The sequence below is a fragment of the Eptatretus burgeri genome, chromosome 10 (assembly GCF_056783735.1).
Source record: "Eptatretus burgeri isolate ZD-2024b chromosome 10, Ebu_testis_v1, whole genome shotgun sequence".
Lineage (NCBI taxonomy): Eukaryota > Metazoa > Chordata > Myxini > Myxiniformes > Myxinidae > Eptatretus > Eptatretus burgeri.
In genome coordinates, this window is record NC_140970.1 from 2,076,589 (window position 1) to 2,086,604 (window position 10,016).

The 10,016-nt window shown below is 54.1% G+C and overlaps 1 protein-coding gene across 2 annotated transcripts in view; it reads right to left on the reverse strand.

Moving 5' to 3' along the window:
* The window catches only part of ATG3 (autophagy related 3), a 49,300-nt gene extending 43,103 nt beyond the window's left edge, over positions 1 to 6,197 (reverse strand). For both annotated transcript variants that reach the window (XM_085896817.1, XM_085896816.1), the window contains exon 1: positions 5,901 to 6,197. In XM_085896817.1, the coding sequence (XP_085752943.1) occupies positions 5,901 to 5,978 (78 nt within the window). In that variant the 5' untranslated portion in view covers positions 5,979 to 6,197. The remainder of the gene's footprint in view (positions 1 to 5,900) is intronic.
* Positions 6,198 to 10,016: the final 3,819 nt, after the last annotated feature.

The window sequence follows — 10,016 nt, forward strand, 5'->3', positions numbered from 1 at the left end:
GAAGGTCGAGCTTCTGAGTGATATATTGTTGCAGGGCTGGGTATCGGTTACGAGCATGACCGCTGGATGGAGCAGTAGAGTCGGCTCCACCGAACACCCAGAATTTATAGGTCGTCACCCCGGATAACTCCCGAGTCGACGGGTCCCTTATCGGACCGAAGTTCGCCAATAGATCGACCACGTGGGATAGGGTTGATTGCCAATTTCAATTTACATAAATACCCACATCGTCCAAACTACCAGGGGAATTCACCCTCGACGTTGCTTGTACGGAACGAGCCGCTGGCGTGCTCGAACTGTGTGCGACCCGAGCAGACGGTCACCGAGCTTCCGTCGGTCCAAATGTCCCTTTACAGCAGCAACAGCCTGGCTATTTCTCCAACACGCACCGTGTTAAAACAATAAAGGAAACACAAAAACGAACTGATACATTTAACACATCATGGGTTTATTTAAAATGGGGCAGGGGGCACGGAAGAAGCAGAGTTATCCGAATATAGAGATGCACGTATGTACACCAAGGCACTTAACAATTTATTACTGACTAGACTGGCACCACAAACACAAACACCCAAAAGAAACGGTGGCCACAGCCTTCATTGAGGCTTCCGGCTCGGATGGAAAGGTGAGCTGAAGACCAGAGCCTGCCTCGGACCTGTCCACATCGTGTGGTCTTCGAGCTGATTCGAACCCAGACACCAGCGAGCCGCGAGCGGCCTCCTGAGCTCGTGCCGACAACCAAACCTCTCCTCGGTATCTTCAGAGACGGCGCGCACCCTTCCGGTTCTGCTGGCGGCAGGATCTCTCAATCTCGAGCTCTTAGTGTTGTCGGCAGGGACACGGCACGCAACCCTTGCAGCTCTGGTGGGGGATGGTGTCTCTCAACCTCGAGCTCTTGGTGTTGTCCGCAGGGACGTGGCGCGCAACTCTTGCGGCTCTGGTGGGGGATGATGTCTCTCAACCTCAAGCTCTTGGTGTTGTCGGCAGGGACGTGGCACGCAACTCTTGCAGCTCTGGTGGGGGATGGTGTCTCTCAACCTCGAGCTCTTGGTGTTGTCGGCAGGGACGTGGCGCGCAACTCTTGCGGCTCTGGTGGGGGATGGTGTCTCTCAACCTCGAGCTCTTGCTGTCCGAACACGCCACACCCTTATTCACCTCGTCTCTGGGGGGGGGGGACGCCTCCGCCCTCTCCCTCACTGGACGGTTTTGGCGCGCAGAACTGCTCGTCGCCCTGTCATTGGCCAAAACGACCGGCAAGTCCATTGATTGGCCTGGGGGCGTGGTGACGTCACACGGACCCCTTTCTCTCTGTCGTGGGATCTTATTGGCTGAGCAGCGGTCACCCCACCCGTAGCACGCCGATTGGTCAAGGGCCGCCGAGAGGCTCCTTCTTGAACTCCACCCACCAAACAGGCGGAGGAACATTATTCTGCGTGGGCTCCGCCCACGTACGTGCTGACACGCACGTAGGCCATGGCGTCGGCCAGAGCGAGGTGAAGGTGATGCTGGTGTTGTCGTAGTTATGAGGGGTGTAAAGAATGAAAGAAAACACTGACTATCAAAGTAACTCACAGCGCAAGTACATTTGTTCACCCATTAGACTAGGGAAAGGGAGCTATCTATCCACATTCACTTATCGAAATAACTGAGCTCTCAGACCTGAATGTTGTGTGCTCGTGGCTTCCAGATTCGCAACAATATTACAGGTTTAAAGTAGAATTAGATACGTACCGAGAAGCATTGGCTTTAGACTCTTAAAAAAAACTTTCAACAAGTCGAAGACCACTGCTGTCTGACATGCATCAGAGACACTGCACAAAGGTAGGACCCTCGGGAGGGCTACATGGACATTTACATGATGGTTAGCCGGTAGATAGCTTGGGTGTGGATGGGTATTTGTATACATGTGTAGTGCTAGTGATGTCTGTAAGAGAGTCTTGTCAAAAGGTCATAGTCCCAGTGAAATTCGGTAATTGGTGAGGATTGGGTTATTATCCCAACTAGCAGAGCACCCGCCCTACGGGAGATCTTTTCCGAGCATGCGTGTTCTTCTATCGATTGTGTTGCCTAAACAATCAGCTAGAAACATGGACGATATCTCTCAAACCATCCCTGAGAAGAAGAGGATGACGACGAGAGTGAATGGCGAGTGGAGTCGAGTAAAAAATAAATAAACAAGTGGTGCCAGGCACAACAAATCCCACCCATTTAAGGGATAAAGTTATTTTGGGGATCAAATTTAAATTTGATACATCCTTAACCTGAATGTTCATTAGAAGGAATAGAATAAGGAATATTTAGTCTTAGTTTGAAGTCAATTAAACCATTTTTGACGAAGTTATGACCGTAAAATGATTTTGACCTTTCAAGGGTACTTAAGGTCAAAGGTCATGGTGTCAAATGAAAGCCAATAAAGGACTTGATATATGTCTTCCATAGTAAACACGCACGTTCCGAACCTTTTTCGATTTATAATGGAAAATTTGTAATTTTGACTGATGACCATGACCCCCAAAACTTCGGACCCTACCGATCTTCACAAATATGCATTTTTCACTGAATGAATGGGTAGGATTATAAGTGACAAATAGAATAAGGTTCACTATAAGCTTATTTTGAAGTAAATCAGATCATTTTTGACGAATTTATGAGTGAAAAACGATTTTGATCTTTTCGTGACCTTGACCTTGACCTTTGATCCAATTGGACCCAAAAGTTAATGGGGTCGTCCAAGGTTCATTGCCCACCTGTGGATTAAATGTGATAGTGTTTGTGAAAGCGGTTTTGCCAGTAAAGTTGCTAACAGACAGACAGACAAACAAACCGGACGATTACAATATCCCGCTCCTTCCCTCCGGGGGGCGGGATAATTAATCTACATTTACACATTTACCCTTCGCACTATTTCATACACCTTGACACACACACATTACAGCACACCATGTTACATAATCAGCTATTCCTTGTAAATTCTTCCAAGATTCAAACACCAGAGGTCGCTAGACTCCACTCACATATATACGACCCATCAATATCGCACATGCCTGGTGTTGGCTTAATGGTTAGGATGGTGGGCTTGGGATCCTACGATCCTGAGTTCAAATCCCACTCGGATGTTGAATTCATACCAGGTGGGGTTGACTCTGCCTGTCATCCTTCCGAGGTCGGCAAACTGAGTACCAGCATGCTGGTATCCTGTGTTGGAGTGGTGACCCGTCCAGGACTGTGTCCAATAGCCAAGGAGACTGCTGAGGCAGCACCAACGCTCTGCACAGAGTATGGTCCCAATGGATGGATGGATGGATGGGACGCGTTCATCCGATGCATACCTTTATTTGGGCGGTGTATAGGCAACTGACAGCTCTGTATAGAAAAAATAACAACCCGAGTTACGTCGATGAAGCAGAAACATACCTTCTGCTCATAATTCGAAACACCTCACTACACTGGAAAACGTGGGTATAGGAATATTGTACTGTAAATGGTGGAGACTTGTAATACCCTCTTCCATCTGGAGGAGGCGCCACACGATACACATTTACATCGAGAATTAGCGTCCCTCCCCTCACCCCCCCCTCCCTCCATCAAGACCAGCAACAAAGATAAAAACACCCCTACATATGAATTGGGGTGTTGCTGATCCTCTGTAGCAAGTCTGGATGCAATTGGCCCAGAACTGAAGGAGGAGTAACGTGACAAACAAACCCACACACATCGGTCCATGAATTATAGTGAGGATAATGATGAAACGAATGGATGGTAGGACAGTCACGATGGCCCACACGTCCAACTCCTCCACAAGGACAGACAAGGCAAGTCGACGCAGGAGATCATTCGGCCCATCATGCCTGCGTCACACCAACAACTGACCAAATACAGTACATCCGCCAAAACAGTCATTTAATGGGGGGAACGAGGGGGGGGGAACGAGGGGGGGGAACGAGGGGGAGAACGAGGGGGGAGAACGAGGGGGAGAACGAGGGGGAGAACGAGGGGGAGAACGAGGGGGAGAACGAGGGGGGAAGAGGGGGGAAGAGGGGGGACGAGGGGGGACGAGGGGGGATCGAGGGGGGAACGAGGGGGAACGAGGGGGGAACGAGGGGGGGAACGAGGGGGAACGAGGGGAGAACGAGGGGAGAACGAGGGGAGAACGAGGGGGGAACGAGGGGGGAACGAGGGGGGGAACGAGGGGGAGGACGAGGGGGAAACGAGGGGGGAACGAGGGGGGAACGAGAGGGGGGACGAGGGGGGACGAGGGGGCGAGGGGGGACGAGGGGGGACGAGGGGGGGACGAGGGGGGAACGAGGGGGGAACGAGGGGGGAACGAGGGGGGAACGAGGGGGGAACGAGGGGGGAACGAGGGGGGGAACGAGGGGGAAACGAGGGGGGAAACGAGGGGGGAAACGAGGGGGGAACGAGGGGGAACGAGGGGGAAGGAGGGGGAAGGAGGGGAAGGAGGGGGAAGGAGGGGGAACGAGGGGGGGAACGAGGGGGAACGAGGGGAGAACGAGGGGGGGAAGAGGGGGGGGACGAGGGGGGACGAGGGGGGGACGAGGGGGGATCGAGGGGGGAACGAGGGGGAACGAGGGGGAACGAGGGGAGAACGAGGGGAGAACGAGGGGAGAACGAGGGGAGAACGAGGGGGGAACGAGGGGGAACGAGGGGGGAACGAGGGGAGGACGAGGGGGAACGAGGGGGAACGAGGGGGGAACGAGGGGGGAACGAGGGGGAACGAGGGGGACGAGGGGGGACGAGGGGGACGAGGGGGACGAGGGGGACGAGGGGGACGAGGGGGACGAGGGGGACGAGGGGGACGAGGGGGGAACGAGGGGGGAACGAGGGGGGAACGAGGGGGGAACGAGGGGGGAAAGAGGGGGAAAGAGGGGGGAAAGAGGGGGGAACGAGGGGGGAAGGAGGGGGAAGGAGGGGGAAGGAGGGGGGAACGAGGGGGGAACGAGGGGGGAACGAGGGGGACGAGGGGGACGAGGGGGACGAGGGGGGACGAGGGGGGGACGAGGGGGGACGGGGGGACGGGGGACGGGGGGGAACGGGGGGGAACGGGGGGACGAGGGGGGACGAGGGGGGAACGAGGGGGAACGAGGGGGGAACGAGGGGGGACGAGGGGGAACGAGGGGGGAACGAGGGGGGAACGAGGGGGAACGAGGGGGACGAGGGGGACGAGGGGGACGAGGGGGGACGAGGGGGACGAGGGGGACGAGGGGGAAACGAGGGGGGACGAGGGGGACGGGGGGGACGGGGGGACGGGGGGGGGACGGGGGGAACGGGGGAACGGGGGAACGGGGGGAACGGGGGGGACGAGGAGGGGGAACGAGGGGGGGAACGAGGGGGGGAACGAGGGGGGAACGAGGGGGGAACGAGGGGGAACGAGGGGGAACGAGGGGGGAACGAGGGGGGAACGAGGGGGAACGAGGGGGACGAGGGGGACGAGGGGAGGACGAGGGGGAACGAGGGGGAACGAGGGGGGAACGAGGGGGGACGAGGGGGACGAGGGGGGACGAGGGGGGACGAGGGGGACGAGGGGGACGAGGGGGGACGAGGGGGAACGAGGGGGACGAGGGGGACGAGGGGGGAACGAGGGGGGAACGGGGGGAACGGGGGGAACGAGGGGGGAACGGGGGGAACGAGGGGGGAAACGAGGAGGGAACGAGGGGGAGGGAACGAGGGGGAGGGAACGAGGGGGAGGAACGAGGACGGGGGGCCTGTGACTGTGTGCAACTTCATTGTATTTCCTTGCACAGGTACACAACAGGTAAATAACTAAATTTGCAAAAGCTTTAGTTTGTCTCCAAATCGCTCTTATCTAAATGAGCACATAATCTTTTTAGTTCTCCAAGCCACATCCATGATTGCCCCCAGCAGCGATGGGTTCGTTTGTGTACCTTCAGTACCGGCGTCAGGTACTCCGCCACCCCGAGAGCATGCCCTTTGACGGTGTTGATCACGCCCTGCATCGCCATTGTGGGTCCAGTTGGATCTGTCCGCAAAACTGCCAATCTCCACCGGTTTACTATTCAGGTCTCAAGTTGCATCCAAAAAGACAAACCTCTTCAATCGCAATGGCCGAGTACAAAGTCAGAAGCACAAGCATGACACGTCAATTTAGCAATCGCGTTTTGTTGGAAATAATGGTCCTCGTGATCTCCCGACTGTACGGAAACGTTGTGGTCCCGCTTCCGACCCGTACCGGAAGTGAATTTAAGGCGTTTGTATTTAAATAAGTTCTTCGTTGATCATTCTTTAACCCTATTGTTTGTTTTTGGATTCGCGGGATATTAATGGATGTCTTTAACGACATGTCTTCATTCCGCAAAACACAAAAACGCAAAAAAAATCTGAAAACCCACTCCGTGGGAGTACCTCCTGTGCAGCTTCCCTTCTCAGGGCAGCTCACTGGATGACGGGATTGGGGCAAAGCCTTCGGGACCCCCAATCTTTGATAGGAGGGAAACCACGGGGTAACATTCCCGGGTCAGATTGCGGGAGAGTGTGTCGGAGTGGTGCTGAGGTGTCGTCCACCAGACGGCGGTCTCCTTGGGTTAACCTGAGGCGGTCCCTTCGGGTGGGTGCCTGGAATGTCCTATCCCTAAGAGAGGATGATCACCTGTCTCTGTTATCATCTGAGCTCAAGCGTTTGGACATCGGGATTGCAGCTCTCTCTGAGGTTCGGAGACCGGATTGCGGCGAGATCATGGTGGGTGGTTACACCTACTATTGGTCTGGTCGCTCTGATGGTTACCATACCCAAGGAGTTGCTGTAGCTGTGTCCAATAAGCTGACCCCAATGATAATTGAGGTAACACCGGTCAACGAGCGTATTATGAGATTAAGGATTCGTCACTCCTTAGGTGTCATTTCCCTGGTCTCTATTTATGCTCCGACTGAGGCGAGTGATCTCACTGTGAAGGACGCATTCTACGCCACACTCGAGTCTGTGGTTGATCAGTGCCCCAGACGAGATACACTTCTAGTCTTGGGGGATTTCAATGCATCGACTGGAACTGATAGGGATGGTTATGAGGTGTGTGTTGGTCCCCATGGGTCAGGAACTATGAACCAGAATAGCACTAAGTTCCTTGACTTTGCAAGAAGTCATGGACTTAGGGTGGCTGGTTCATGGTTTCAGCGCCCACAAGCTCATCGCTGGACTTGGTATTCCAACGCTGGCGGTGTGGCAAAGGAGATTGACCATGTCCTTATTGACGGTCGTTGGAGGATGATCCAGAACTGCAGGGTCTACCGGAGTGCTCAGTTCCTCAATACTGACCACAGGCTTGTTGTAGCAACTCTAAAGCTGCACCTTAAATCCTGGAGAATGGTACCATCCCAGCCGAGGCTGGATGTTGCCAAGCTCAGGGATGAGAGAGTAGCTGAGGAGTTTGCGAACAGGCTGAGTGGAAACTTGGGGGGTCTGGGTGCTTTGGGGGGTCCTGAAGAGTTGTGGAGTGCCTTCAAGACCACCGTCCTTGATGTTGCCAGTGGATGTCTTGGAGCTCACCGCAGGGCAAAGAAGGATTTTGTCTCTCAAGGGACACTGGATACCATTGACCAGAGTCGCAGGGCCAGGCTGAATGGCAGAGCTGAGCTGTTCAGGGAGCTGAGGCGTAAAACTGGACGTGCACTGAGGGTGGACAAGGAGGCCTATGTGCGAGGAATCTGTGAGGGGGTAGAGCATCACCTGTGGACAGGTAATTCTCGTCTCGCTGACAGGGGAATTCGCACATTGCGTTCATCCAAGCCCATCCCTCGGAGCACTGCAGTTCGAGCAGAGAGTGGTAGGCTCTTGTCAGAGGAGTCTGAAGTGAAGGCCCGCTGGGCCGGTTACTTTGAGCGGTTGTACCAGGCTGATCCCCCAGCTGTCGAGTTGGACGTCAAGGGTGTTACAATCCCTATTGTTGACCCTCCAATCAACTGTGGTCCACCTTCGCTTGTGCAAACACGGGCTGCGGTGAACCAGTTGAAACGGGGCAAAGCTCCAGGGATCTGTGGCATCCATGCCGAACTTCTCAAGGCTGGTGGAAATGCTGCACTCGTGTCGTTGCATGCAGTTTTGTTCTCTGCCTGGAACACAGGCATCATCCCAACTGACTGGAAGAGGGGCCTTGTTGTCCCTCTCTGGAAAGGGAAGGGTGATCGCCAAGACTGCAACAACTACCGAGGGGTGACGCTGCTCTCAGTGCCGGGCAAGGTCTTTGCTCGGATAATTCTCGATAGGGTTCGCCACCATCTGTTTGAGCACCAGTTTCCAGAGCAGTCAGGCTTTACACCAAAGAGGTCAACGATTGACCGTATCCTTGCCCTTCGTGTCCTCACCGAACGCAGACGAGAGTTTCGGCAGGGGCTGCTTGCAGCTTATGTTGATCTCTGTAAAGCGTTCGATTCAGTAAATCGGGATGTCCTCTGGAGGATTCTTGGTCTTCGTGGGGTGCTACCAAAACTGATCGATCTGATGTCTGAACTCTACTCTGGTACTGAGAGTGCTGTGAAGTGTGGTGGTACCATCTCTGACTTATTTCCAGTTGTTACTGGAGTTCGTCAGGGGTGTGTACTGGCCCCCACACTTTTCAGCACTTGTATGAACTGGATTCTAGGGAGGATGTCGGAGAGATCAAGCTCCGGTGCATCGTTTAGGAATGTCAAGATCTCGGACCTTGATTTTGCAGATGATGTAGTCATCTTTGCGGAGACTTTAGACATCCTCTTGGGGGCCCTCGAGGTGCTGAACGAGGAGTCGGAGCCGCTGGGATTACGGGTTTCTTGGGTCAAAACTAAGATCCAGGCTCTCGGTGACATCTTGGATGCTGCTGTCCTGTCTGTGTCTGTTTGTGGTGAGGATGTTGAGGTCGTGGAGAGATCCACTTACCTTGGCAGTGATATTCATGTCTCTGCTGGCTGTGAGTCAGAGGTCAATAGACGTCTGGGTCGGGCCTGGGGAGTCATGGATTCACTGGATCATGGGGTGTGGCGCTGCCGGTACCTGTGCGGGAGGACGAAAGTCCGAGTCTTCAGGTCTTTGGGACTTCCAGTCTTGCTCAATGGATGCGAGACTTGAACTCTGATTAAGGATCTGAGACGGAGACTTAATTCCTTTGGTACCAGGTCTCTTCGGAGAATCCTTGGCTATCGCTGGTCAGATTTTGTGTCCAACGAGCGGTTGCTGAGAGAGACTCGGATGAGATTTGTTACCTGCATAGTCCGTGAGCGTCAGTTGCGGCTGTATGGACATGTGGCTCGTTTTTCTGATGCTGATCCTGCTCACCAGATTCTCTCAGCGAGGGAGTCTCATGAGTGGAGGAGGCCAGTGGGCCGACCACGTGCCTCGTGGTTGCAGCAGGTTGACCATCATCTCAAGGAGATGGGGATGGGCCTGGCATCTGCTTATGAGATGGCCAGACAGAGGCCCCTGGAGTACCGGCGGAAAGTTGACGCAGCGACGCGCTGTTCTGGCACATGCTCCCATACCTGACCTGACCTGACCTTTAACCACCCATTCGAGTCAACACACGATGAGAGAGGAGTAAATGTAAGAGTGCTGAATAAGAAAGAAAAAAAAACGTTCCGTTGTAAGGAGACCATTGGGCCCATCAAACCTGCGCTGTGGTTGCTTCTCCGTGCTCTTGTTCTTTTGAAAGACTGATCGTCAGGTTGAGCAGCAGGTCCCATTTTTTTATCCGTTTAACTCAGCCGGGATCGGGTTCGAACTGATGACCTCGTCCAGACTCAGTTTTATTGGATTTTAACTGTTTTAAACTTTTACATTTTCATTGAAAAAAAAGAATCCATTCCAACCTTGATTCCAATTCGTTGAACATGTGGTGGGAAAGGATGGGGGGGAGTTATGGGGGGTTATTCCTCCCCCCACCCGATACATACTCCATGAGGTGTGTGTGTGTGTGTATGTTGTTCATAAAGCACAACATTTTCTCTATGCCAACTCCCCTACGCCACACTCTCTCCCACTTTATCCCATTCTTGCTCCATCCCCTCCGAATACAGTG